The 12,622-nt window shown below is 38.9% G+C and overlaps 1 protein-coding gene across 1 annotated transcript in view; it reads left to right on the top strand.

The window, feature by feature from the left end:
• sf3b1 (splicing factor 3b, subunit 1) overlaps positions 1-11,765 on the top strand; it is a 62,257-nt gene extending 50,492 nt beyond the window's left edge. Inside the window, exons 22-25 of the mRNA XM_043692918.2 lie at positions 290-421; positions 5,339-5,611; positions 8,471-8,687; positions 10,237-11,765. Of these exons, the coding sequence (XP_043548853.1) occupies positions 290-421; positions 5,339-5,611; positions 8,471-8,687; positions 10,237-10,395 (781 nt within the window). The 3' untranslated portion in view covers positions 10,396-11,765. The remainder of the gene's footprint in view (positions 1-289; positions 422-5,338; positions 5,612-8,470; positions 8,688-10,236) is intronic.
• Positions 11,766-12,622: the final 857 nt, after the last annotated feature.

The raw sequence follows: 12,622 nt of genomic DNA, 5'->3' as shown, positions 1-12,622 counted from the left end.
TGCATTGTGATATTTAGTCTTGTTGAATATAGTTCCAGGGCCAAATTATACCTTTTTTTTCCTATTCAAATTTGATTCAAGTATGAGCATGCCAGAATACGAGAGTGCATTTATATCCAAGTATCTTGGAAGTAATTTAGAGGTAAATCCAACAAGTTAATGCCAGGTTTCTTTTGAAAAGTTTAAATGTATAGAACTGGATTTCGAACTGGTTGAGATTGTAACTTTTTTTTTGTACTGGTCAGAAATTGTATAATGACTTCTAAACATCTGTGGGTCTTTTCTTCAGAGGTGCAGAGTATGTATCTGCTCGTGAATGGATGAGGATCTGCTTTGAACTATTAGAACTTTTGAAAGCACACAAAAAAGCCATCAGAAGGGCAACAGTAAACACTTTTGGCTACATTGCAAAAGCTATTGGGTAAGTCATGTTTTACATTTGTTGAAGCAATAAAGTAAAGCACAAGTATCTGCTCAGCCTTTCTGTGTTCTCTGCAACAGTGCAATTTCATCTGCTTCAGTTCAGTTCAGATCCAACTGTAAAAGCTGAAATGGGTGATACAAGACTATTATGCACTTGCATTTGTTGAGCCAATCTCTAAGTATAAAAGTCTTTAGCTTTCCTTTTTTCCTTATGTAACATTATTCAGTATTGTACGACCTAGGCTGATGCTGATGTTTGAAGGAAAATGCTTGATTTCTGTAACAATGTGCACAAATGCTGGACACACTTCTGATTTTGTTTGGCCAATTATAAAAAGAAGGTAGCTATGGAAAGGATAGGCCCACTCAAGGTCAAAGGAGGAAGTTTGTGTGGAACTGGAGGAAGTGGGTGAGGTCCTCAGCAAGTACTTTGCATTGGCATTCACAAAGGAGAAGGACATGGTGGGTTGTGAGCCTCGGGAGGGGTATGTTGATATTCTACGGCATAAAAGATAAAACCGAGGCAGTGTTTTGGTGTTTTGAAAAGTATTAAGTTAGCCGTGTCATAGGAAGGATCGAAAGAGAGGCCGGAGTGGAAAGGGAGTGCTTGAGTTTTTGGTTAGGGAGAATGTGGCTATACTTAGGAAAGATATGCCTTGGAGATTGTCCAGTGAAGTTAAATGGGTGGAACTTAAAAATAAACAAGGGATGATCACCATGTTGGGATTGTATTATAGGCCCTACAGTAGTCAGTGGGAAAGTGAGAAGCCAAATGTAAGAAGATCTCCGATATCTGTAACAAAAACGGGGTTGTAATGGTTGGGAATTCTAACTTTCAAAGTATAGATTTGGACTGTCATAATGTTAAGGGTTTGGATGGATAGAAATTTGTTAAGTGTGTACAAGAAAACTTTCTTATTCAATAGGTGGATATGCCTACTCGAGAAGCAAACCCCTCCTCCAGTAGGCATAGCCACCTATTGAATAATAAAGTTTGGAGGATGAGGGGCTTTTGCCCAAAACATCGATTCTCCTGCTCCTCAGATGCTGCCTGACCTGCTATGCTTTTCCAGCACCACACTGTTGACTCTAATTTCCAGCATGTTCAGTCCTCACTTTCGCCAAGGAGCAAACTTGACCTGTTGAGAAATAAGGCAGGGCAATTGACTGAGGTGTCAGTGGGGGAACATTTTGGGGCAAGTGATTGTAATTGCATTCGTTTTAAAATAGCTATCGAAAGGGATAGAACTGATCAAAAAGTTGAAGTTCTAAATTGTAGTAAGGCCAATTTTCACCATTTCAGATAGGACTTTTCTAAAGTTGATCGGGGGAGGCTTTTTGCAGATAAAGGGACAGTTGACAAGTGGGAGGCCTTTAAGAATGAGATGAGTTCAGAGACAGTATGTTCCTGTTGGGGTAAAGGGCAAGGCTGGTAGGTGTAGGGAATTCTGGATGACTAGAGAAATTAAGGTTTAGTCAAGAATAAGAAGGAGACATATGTCACGTATAGACAGCTGGGAACAAGTGAATCCCTAGAAGAGTATAAGAGCAGTCGGAGTATACTCGAAATTCAGGAGGGTAAAAAGGGAGTGAGCGATCGTTTTGGCAAATAGGGTTGAGGAGAATCCAAAGCGGTTCTGTAAATATATTCAGGGCAAAAGAATAATTACAAAGAGAAAAGCGAGATCAACAAGGCCATCATCGTGTGGAATTACAGGAGATGGGTGAGATACTAAACAAGTATTTTGCGTCAGTATTTACTGTAGGGAAGGAAGCGTGGAAACTTTGGGGAGGGGGGAAAAAAGTGATATCCTGAGAAGTGTCTCTATTACAGAAGAGGTAGTGCTCGAGGTCTTAACATGCGGAAGGATAGATAAATCCCCAGGACCTGATCAAGTGTTTCTCTGAACATTTGAGGGAAGCGATTGCTGGGCCCCTTGCTGAGATATCTGTATCATCAATAGCCACAGGCCTCCAGAAGACTGGAGGTTGGCTAATGTGCTGCCGTTATTTAAGAAAGGCTGTAAAGAAAAGCCAGAGAACTATAAATCAGTGAGCCTTATGTCAGTGGTGGTTAAATTGTCAGAGGGGATCCTGAGGGATGGGATTTCCATGTACTTAGAAAGGCAAGGACTGATTTAGAGATAACCATTGTGGCTTTGTGTGTGGGAAATCCATGTCTCACTAACTTAATTGAGCTTTTTGAAGAGATGACAAAGAAGATTAATGAAGGCAGAGCTGTAGCTGTTGTCTATATGTTCGACAAGGTTATGCATAGTAGATTTCTTAGCAAGGTTAGATCACATGGGATCCGGGGGAGCAAGCCAACTGGATACAAAATTGGCTTGATGGTAGGAGACAGAGGGTGGTCGTGGAGGGATGTTTTTTGGACTGGAGGCCTATGACCAGCAACCTGAAACAACGATCAATGCTGGGTCCACTGCTTTTCGTCAAAAATAAATGATTTGGATGTGAATAAAGGAGGCACGGTTAGCAAGTTTGCAAATGACACTAAAATGGGCGGTGTAGTGGTCAGCGAAGTGTATAAATAGGACTTTGGATCAGATGGGTCAGTGAACTAAGGCATGGCAAATGGAGTTTAATTAGATAAATGTGAGCTGCTGCATTTTGTAAGGCAAATGAGGGACTTATTTAGTAAATGATAGGGCCCTGGGGAGTGTTGCCAAACAAAGAGATCCAGGGTGTAGGTACGTAGTTCCTTGGAAATGGAGTCTCAGGTAGAGAGTTGGTTAAGAAGGCTTTTGGCATGCTTGCCTTCATTGATGGTAACATTGAGAATAGGAGTTGGGATGAATTGTTTTAGCTGTACAAGACATTGATGATGGCACTTTTGGAATAATTCTAGTTGACCTTCTATAGGTAGGATGTTATTAAACTTGAGAGGGTGCAGAAAAGATTTACAAGGTGCTGGTAGAACAGGAGGGTTTGAGCTGTAGGCAGAGGCTGAATCAACTGCGGCTTTTCTCACTGGGGCATCGGAGGCTTAGGGCTGACCTTACTGACATTTATAAAATCATAAGGGGCATGAATAGGGTGAATAGCCAAGGTATTTTTCTGAGGGTATAGGAGTCCAAAACTAGAGGACATGGCTTTAAGGTGAGAGGGGAAAGATATAACGAGAATCTATGGGGCAACTTTTTTAGAGGGTGGTGCGTGCTTGGAATGAGTTACCAGAGGAAGTGATGGAGGCGAGTATCGTTACAACATTTAAAAGGCATCTAGATGGGTATGAATAGGAAGGGTTTCGAGGGATGTGGGCCAAATACTAGCAAATGGAACTAGGTCAGAATGGGATGTCTGGTCCATGTGGATGAGTTTGACCGAACGGTCTGTTTCTGTGCTGTATCACTCTAAGTCCCTAGGACTTGATGGCTTTATTGCAGGGTGCAATGAGATGTAGGTGAGGAAATGACTGGGGTCTTGTATGAAACCTTTGCATCCTCTTTGGTCAAAAAAGATCCCAGAGGACAGAAGAATAGCCAACATTGTTCATTTGGTTAAGAATGGCAACTTGGATAATCCAGGAAACTACAGGTCGGTGAGCCTTACATCAGTGGTATGGAAATAATTGGAAAAGACTCTTAAGATTTACTGACATTCCAAAAAATATGGACTTATTAGTGATAGGCGGCGTTGGTTTGTGTGGGGAAGATCATGTCTTTCAAATGTGATTGACTTTTTTGAGGAAGCAACAGAGGTGATTGAGAATAAGGCAATAGTTGTCTGTATGGACTTCACCAAGGCTTTTGACAAGATCCATCACTGCAGGCTGGTTAAAAAAAAAAGGGCAATCACATGGGGTCAGCAGTGAACGGGTAAGATGGATATAGAACTGGCCTAGTTGTAAAAGACTGAAAGTAGAGGTGGAAGGATGTTTTTCTGACTGAAGGTCTGTGACCAGTGGTGTTCCGTAAGGGTCAATACTGGGACCACTGTTTGTAATTTAGAGGAGAAGTAGGTAGCCTGATTAGTAAGTTTGCGGAGGGCAGAAATATTGAGGGAGCTATGGGCAATGAATAGAATTGCCAGAGGATGCAGCAGGATATATGTAGGCTGGAGACTTGGACGGAAAAATGGCAGATAAAATTTAATCTGGACAATTGGGAGGTGATGCATTTTGGAAGATCTAATGCAGGAGGGAAGTTTACAGAAAATGGCAACACCCTTAGTGACATCAATATACAGAGGGATCGAGGCATATGATGTACAGTTTCCTGAAAGTGACAGCACGTGAATAAGGTGTTCAAGAATGTACATGACATACTTGCCTTCAGTCAGAGCATAGAATATTAAAATTGGCAAGTCATGCAACTGTATAAAACATTTGGAATATTGTGTACAACTCTTGCTGCCACACTGACAGAAGGATGTTGAGGCTTTGGAGAGGGTACGGAAACAGTTTACCAGGATGTTGCCTGGTTTGGAGGGTATGAGCCATGAAGAGGAATTGGACAAGCATGGTTTGTTTTCACTTGAACGTCAAACAATGAGGGGTGATTTGATAAAAGTTTCCAGAATTATAAGAGGTATGGACAGTTGGAATCTTTTTCCCAGGGTAGAAATGTGGTATACGTGGGGGTGGGGTGCATAAGTTTAAGGCAAAAGGGAGAAAATTTAAAGGAGATGAGAGGCATGTTTTTACAAAGGGTGGTAAGTGCCTGGAATGCGCTGCCACTGGAGATGGACACAATAGCAATGTTTAAGAGGCATCCTGACAAATATATGAATAGTCAGGGATTAAAGGGATATGGACCACGTAGCGGCAAAAGGCTTTTAGTTTAGAAAGCCCAACATGTGTCGGCACAGTCTTGGTGGGCCAAAGGACCTGTTACTGTCCTGTACTTTTCTTTGTTTAAGTGGTATTGCTCACCTTGCTGTTGTAACTTTCTTTCAGTCCCCATGATGTATTGGCCACACTGTTAAATAATCTGAAGGTTCAAGAGCGCCAGAACAGAGTCTGTACCACAGTAGCTATTGCCATTGTGGCAGAAACATGTTCGCCGTTCACAGTGTTACCTGCCTTGATGAATGAGTACAGAGTTCCTGAACTGAATGTCCAGAATGGAGTGCTTAAATCTCTTTCGTTTCTATTTGAGTATATTGGAGAAATGGGAAAGGATTACATTTATGCGGTTACTCCATTGCTTGAAGATGCTTTAATGGACAGGTGAGTTTAGTTTTGAATGTTGGCAATTACAGATGTTGAAGTTTCCATGATCGTTATACATGTATATAGAACAAATTGTCGAATTCCGCATAAAGGCTTACTTTTGTGTTTGTGTTCCTTAATGTAATACAGATCTCACATTCAACTGAAATGCAAAATGCCTAAAAATAATTTTATTAAAATTAGTTACTAAAAACCATTCTTTATAGTACACGGTCAATGTAATGTTGTATTGGGTCAAAGAAATAAAACTGTTCGAGCTAGGCCACATTACGAATGAACTACTATTTGGCGGCACGGTGGCTCAGTGGTTAGCACTGCTGCCTCACAGCACCAGGGTCCCAGGTTTGGTCCCAGCCTTGGGTGATTGACTGTGTGGAGTTTGCACGTTCTCCCCATGTCTGCGTAGGTTTCCTCTGGGTGCTCCGGTTTCATCCCACAGTCCAAAGATGTGCAGATCAGGTGAATTGGTCATGCTAAATTGCCCATAGTGTTAGGTGCATTAGTCGGAGGGAAATGGGTCTGGGTGGGTTACTCTTCGGAGGGTCATGTAGACTTGTTGGGCCGAAGGGCTTGTTTGCACACTGGAGGGAATCTAATCTAATCTAAGGCTGGGAATCCCACATGTTACCTAGACCTCTGGAGACCTAGCTGCTGGAAAAGTTGAGTACTTTCATAGAGTGAAGTGAGGGAGGAGAATACATTTAGGGGTAAGTGATGGGGGAAAGCTGAACACGATCAGGAATGAGAAGAAGCTGTCAGGCCTTAGTGAGATTGAGGGAAGGAAAATGCTGAATGGTTGGAAGTCAGGGATGATGTGCAAATGGTGAGAGGTAGGTTGAACATTGCTAGGGGAGTTCAGGAAGAGAAGCTGAACCCTGTCACTGAAAAAGGTAGTGTTGGTAAGAGTGGCGATCTCCCTACTCCATTTGCCACCGGCATCCCTACTTCCTGGAGCTCACATTAAAGGGCTCCCAAATAAAATGGCAAAAGAGCAAAATAAATCTCCATCTCCATCTGACATTTCCTCTGCAGCTCAGACGGGAAGATCCCTGATTTAGAGACAAGGAGTTCCTTCATGTTAGTAATAAATTCACCCCGTATTGATGAGCATGATTTCAGACTCTTGCTGTAACTAGTATTCTGGGATAATATTTTGAAGGAATTTTCTTCCTTATTGCCTTTCTCCTGAGGTGAAGTAGAATCCCAGAATATCATTTCAAAGAGGGTAGTAGCATTCTGATATTTTAGGCAAATGTCCATCTTAGCCATGATGGATAGTGTATTGGGCTGTTCAGTGATGGCGACAGTAGAGTCTGGATCATATGACTGTACTGTCATTATCTTAAAATTTAAAAATACATGCAAATCTACTGAGAGTAGGTGCAGTGCTGCACAAAGGATTGTTTGCCAATTCTACCCATTGTAGTCTCCCACAGAGAGTTCTGATTTGAACTACAACAGCATCTCCGAAAGAAGAGGCAATATAGGGAGGAGCACTGCTGTTGTATCTTCATTCGTGAGTGTGATAATTAGCTCATCTCATTTCTTTAAAGCTGAGATGGGTAAATAAAATTGTAGAGGAATGAGGCTCCCAATGTTCTGTAATTTTATGTTTACTGCCTGAACCTCTGACATCTTTGGAACCAAACATCAATGCATTGGCACACTGGTCAGCATTGTTTGAACCTCCAAGTAGTTTAGAGTGAATGCTGGGGGTGACTCCAGTAAAATAAGGCATCACTGAAAAGTTTCCACTGAGAAAGTTTCCTTTCTGTGCTAAGATAACCAACTGTACCTCTGGTGCTATTAAGGAACCAGAATTGACAAAAGTTTAAACAGCATTCATGTTTCTTTCTTTGACTTGGGCAATAAATGGTCATCTTGCCAGTTTACATCCTAAGAATTCATTTTCAAAAATAGTTAACATCTCCTTTGGCAATGCAATCTCAATTTTATATTATCCATCATAATTCATATTTGTTTTTTGTCGATCCTTGCAATGCTGTGCTGATTGTGTTTCAGACTTTCATCTTTATGTTCCACTTCTGATTTTGATCCATATGTTGCTGTTTAATGACATCAACCAACAAGGGGAGAATTTTTAAAAAGGCACATCTATCTCTAAATGTTTTACCTCTACTATCTTTGATGATATGATAGTTACTGTACTTGTCAGGCTGTCTTCCTGTGGATGGACCAGTATTTCTTGACTTTGGGAAAATTACTGATGTCCTTTTTGGCCTTTGTCAGAAATACCTTGCCTTAGTTATCAATCCTTTTTCAAACTTGCATTTAGTTTTACATACCCATTCAGCATTCTGCACAACCCTGAGCCCCATCTGCAGTCCATTAAAAACAATGTTATTATACCTCTGAAACATCATCCATCTCCTCTGCTGCAGCTGAAATTTTGCAGGCTCAAAAGGTCCTAACTTGCTAAAGTCCAGTTCATGCAGAGTTTCACCACATGCATTCTAGTCTATTCATAGATTGGCTAGATTTACTGACTTCCATTGGTTTCCATCCCTCAGCCAATCTCCCTGCCCAAATTTGTACTACTAACTTAACATTACTAACTGAGACAATGAAGAAAATTTACAAAAGATCTTTTTAATTAATGAAATTGACTAATTGAATAATTTTGTTAATTCGTTTTTCTTCCACTCCCCATGAAGTTCATGGGAAGCAGAGATTTCTTACAAGTGTAAATCATTGTTTTAGCAGAAGGTGTTTGAACAGTATCTTAGATTGTGAAGCATGAACTTTAAATAGTTTTGTTATAACATGCATAGCCAGGAAAAAAAAGCACATACATTCTTCGCAATTATCAATTAATATTTATTTATTCTGTTGTAGAGACCTGGTTCACAGACAGACAGCAAGTGCGGTTGTGCAGCATATGTCGCTGGGAGTATATGGATTTGGCTGTGAAGATGCACTGAATCACTTGTTAAATTATGTATGGCCCAATGTTTTTGAGACATCGCCACATGTTATTCAGGCAGTCATGGGAGCATTGGAGGGTTTAAGGGTCGCATTAGGTCCTTGTAGAATGTTACAGTATTGTTTACAGGTAAGTTCAACAATTTTGTACTTGAATTAAATTTCTGCATCAAAATGCTGGTAGGCTATTATTTTCTCATTATCTTGATGTTGAAAGACTGCAAGATTGTCCCCAGAATTTTGAAGGTGCCGTTTTGTGTCTTAAGATGCCAGGAATTTCCCTCACATTCTGGGAAAGTACCCAGCTTCCTAGTAGTCGCAATGCTAAGGTTTACAGTTGATCTTCGATACAAACCTATATCCCATATTTTGGAGGAGCACAACAAATCCTGCCTTAAAATTATGTTTTGAAATTAGTGTTACAATAAATCAGAAAACATGTATAAAAAATTCTAGATTAAATACCCTGATTTTTCACCATTTGATAGTGTCTTCCTTGGGCAAGCAAAGTTATTTTCAAGACTCTCCATGTCTGCCAGGATCTGTGGGACTGAAACGGAATTAATGTTTTAAGTATGATGTAACTGCTTAGCGGAGTTCTGATGAAGAATCCCATTGAACTCAATATTTACTCAACTCCTCTCTGCACAGATGTTACCATACCTCTTAAGTTTCTCCAGCACTCTGTCTTTATTTCAAGTATCTAACATCTGCATTATTTTGCTTTTATTGTTAAATGTTTACTTTTACTGGGCAAGTAATGTTTAAACTGTGGAGAGGAACACCTTTTTTCCCCTTTTATACTAATAATCCATTGTACTCTTCTTGGAACTACAGATCTTTTAGCAAACAATCCACAGTTGGTCCCAGCTCCCTATGGATTCCTGTAAACCAGCTTCACTGAGTAGTGACTTTGAGCATCTCTAGGTGCTTTTCCCAGTTTCCAGAGAGTTTTTTCAATCCACTGCCAGAAGCAAAATAAAGATGATTATTCTTCCCACTAGTCATGTCAAAATAAATCTGGACCCTGTGGAAGGCCGTAGTATAGGTTTCTTCAACTGGTGATTGTCTCCCTCCCGCATTCAACTGTGATAGTTCATAAAGCTGAGCAGTCTTCTCTCTGCTGACCACACAGAAATATGGTTGTCTGTGATATTGATTTGTGGGGAAGCCTGCAACCTGATCTCAAACATGGCTTACTCTTTTCTGACAACATGGAATACGTAACCTTGCATCCATGTAGAAATGTTGGCTAGCTACTATTGATCCCAATTTCCTTTCATCTTGGAAATAAATGGGCAGTTTACTAGTCACCTGATATCAACAATTTTCTAGGATTTTGGGAGTCTCTTGGTAAAGCAAGATACTTTTGCTATTAGTTCCAAGCTACCTTTTATAGCTTCCTTCTCATTTAAACAATCTAAGCCTTCCTTTGACCTCTAACAATCAAACCACACAAACTTAATATTGGGTAAACTTCAGGACAGATGATGTGACACAAATTGATGATGATGATGCAAAATTTAAAGCTCTAGTCCCAAAGTATAATAATCTTTAAAAAACTCATAATTATATCAATTGTAATCAAAGTTTGTATTTAACATGTTTTCCTCGGACTGACCTCCCTATTAGTCCATCATACATTTTTATAACTCTGTTTTTTTTTTCTCTGTTAATAGGGCTTGTTCCATCCAGCTAGGAAAGTACGTGATGTATACTGGAAAATCTACAACTCCATCTACATTGGTTCACAGGATGCCCTAATTGCACATTATCCAAGGATCTTCAATGATGAAAAGAATACACATGTCCGCTATGAACTTGATTACATCTTATAAAATGGACTTAAATCTGTGCATTGTCTTTGTTGTCTGCTATTTTCCTGCATTGATATTGCCCAATCTTATGCTGTGCTTCGGATGTGACGTGATAAGAGTTTGAAATACAAACATTATCCTCTTGTTGGAGCAGATTGTAAAGTAGTAAGTGAATAAATAGGGCTAGTAGCACAATTTTATTTTAAATAGGACTTGTAGACCATAAATCCTGTATCATTACTTGTTCTTGATGTTAAATAACTAAATCTTACAGTGACCAACAGGATGATGAATACTGAATTTACAATTCATTTAAATTTGTCTTTATTGAGATTTAGGTTTCATTCCTTGTGTTAAAGGGTTGTTTCTAACAAAAAAATAAACAAAAAGTCTGATTCCAGTTTATATTTCTCAAGTTCTTTTGGGTTTTTTTAAGTAAGTTTTAAATTGACTAGTTTTCAAATAAGGATCATGTTGTCTTCATTAAATTTTTGTATGTCGGTTTAATTTCCCCACTTCCTTTGCATGACCAAGTTTATCTTTTCTACTTTTGCTAAAATACAATGGTTCACTTTGCACAACTTTTTCTACAGTTTGTGACAAAGATCTTCAGAACTAACTTGTGAAAAGATATGTAAGATAATGAGTTGTGCATGAACGACCTTATTCAAAGCAAACGAGAGATCCCTACTCCTTAGCAAATTGTCTGCAATCAAATTAACAGTCTGAAAATCACAAGTGAACTAATTGAGTTTTGAAATTGTGCCCTTGCAAGCTTGAAAATGGCTATTTATTTCACTGGAACATTTCTGACCCCCATTATGCCGTCTTTGGTGAACATTAAGGAGACTTGCACTGTGGTTCCTGGCCCATGGAGCTAAGTTAGTTAGTTAAAATGTGCTTGGTTACCAACTATTGAAAAGCTCCAAAAAGGCTAAAAATGCATTTGTTATATTTTGGACCAGGCATTTTAGGATTATCTTCTCTGGATTTCTCAGCTTCTTAACAATGACATTTGTATTGGCTAATTCCTCCAGGTTTGTGGAGATAAATTCAATAAGTTCTGCTTCATATCATTAAATCTTTCCAACTAATGTTGTAAATACTTTATATTCTCTATTGTGTAATATTTATAAATCCTTTGGTTACAGCTAGTTGCATAAAGCAAATTCAATATGAACTTCAGGATTAATGTTAAGATCCCACTCTGGCATGTTGAAATTTGACAATTTGTGAATCCAACCAACATGATGAACTCGTCACTCGTTAATTATGTGGTCAGGTTCACTTATGATATCTTAATCCACAACTAGCAAGCTTGTACCTTTGCTTTCATTTGAAGAATTTAGTGTAGGTAAACTTGGTGTTTTAATAAATATATCTCTCTGTTATGATGCCTCCTGTTTTTTTTATTGGAATAAATATTGTAGTTTTTTTTGAGCATGTAGGATACTTTTTAAAATTATCAGTAAGGATTTTATGCATTTTTACTTCCTTGTCACAACTTCTGCAATTCTAGGTGTGCATAACTACTTGCTCTCTGTTTTCTCTGAATTTGTAAATTTGGAGTAGGCATTCAGTCCTTTAAGCCTATGTGAAATTTCTCATCATTGACTTATCACTCATTCAGATTTGCATAAAAATAAAAAGTTGCTTGAGAAGACAATGGGGGTCAGCACAATGGAAGTCAAACTAAATTATACTTTCAAACATTAATAAGAATTCTCCTTTTACTTGTCTTCACACATTTGGTTGGAATATTAAAGCCAATTTTAACATTTTGCCACTCTGATGAAGTCTGACGTAGTAAAGATGGTTGAGTATATGGTGCATTTCCCTATGCACTGTTGAAGGGAGGAGCATTACTTTAACTTATTATTTTAAATTGAATCATTCTTACGTTTTTTTAAAAAAATCTGGTCTCTACTGTACAGTTCCAACTTTTGAGAGTCATGAATCTGTTGAGAAAAACTGAGTAAGTTAATTTTTCAGATGTGTAGGACTAATTTTGTTGGGTGAGAGCATTGTCAACTGAGTCCTCATTAAACTGTTTATGAAATCAGTTTTAAAATGGAGACTTTTTCCTTGAGTGTTCCAATTTGGATAGGAAGTTTCTGGGTTGTTACTTCCAACCGCTAGCAAAACGTGCAGTTGCATTAACAGTTAGTGATTTGTTTTTTAGTGAAGAAAATATTTGCAATTGTTGGTTGTGCATAATTAGGTATTGGGCGTAATATTAGAGTCATAG

Source organism: Chiloscyllium plagiosum, unplaced genomic scaffold (genome assembly GCF_037043375.1).
Source record: "Chiloscyllium plagiosum isolate Xiang-an unplaced genomic scaffold, Cpla_swu_hap1 HiC_scaffold_7, whole genome shotgun sequence".
NCBI classification, from domain to species: Eukaryota; Metazoa; Chordata; class Chondrichthyes; order Orectolobiformes; family Hemiscylliidae; genus Chiloscyllium; species Chiloscyllium plagiosum.
Note: the sequence above shows the minus strand (reverse complement) of the source record. Positions and strands in the feature narration are given on the sequence as shown.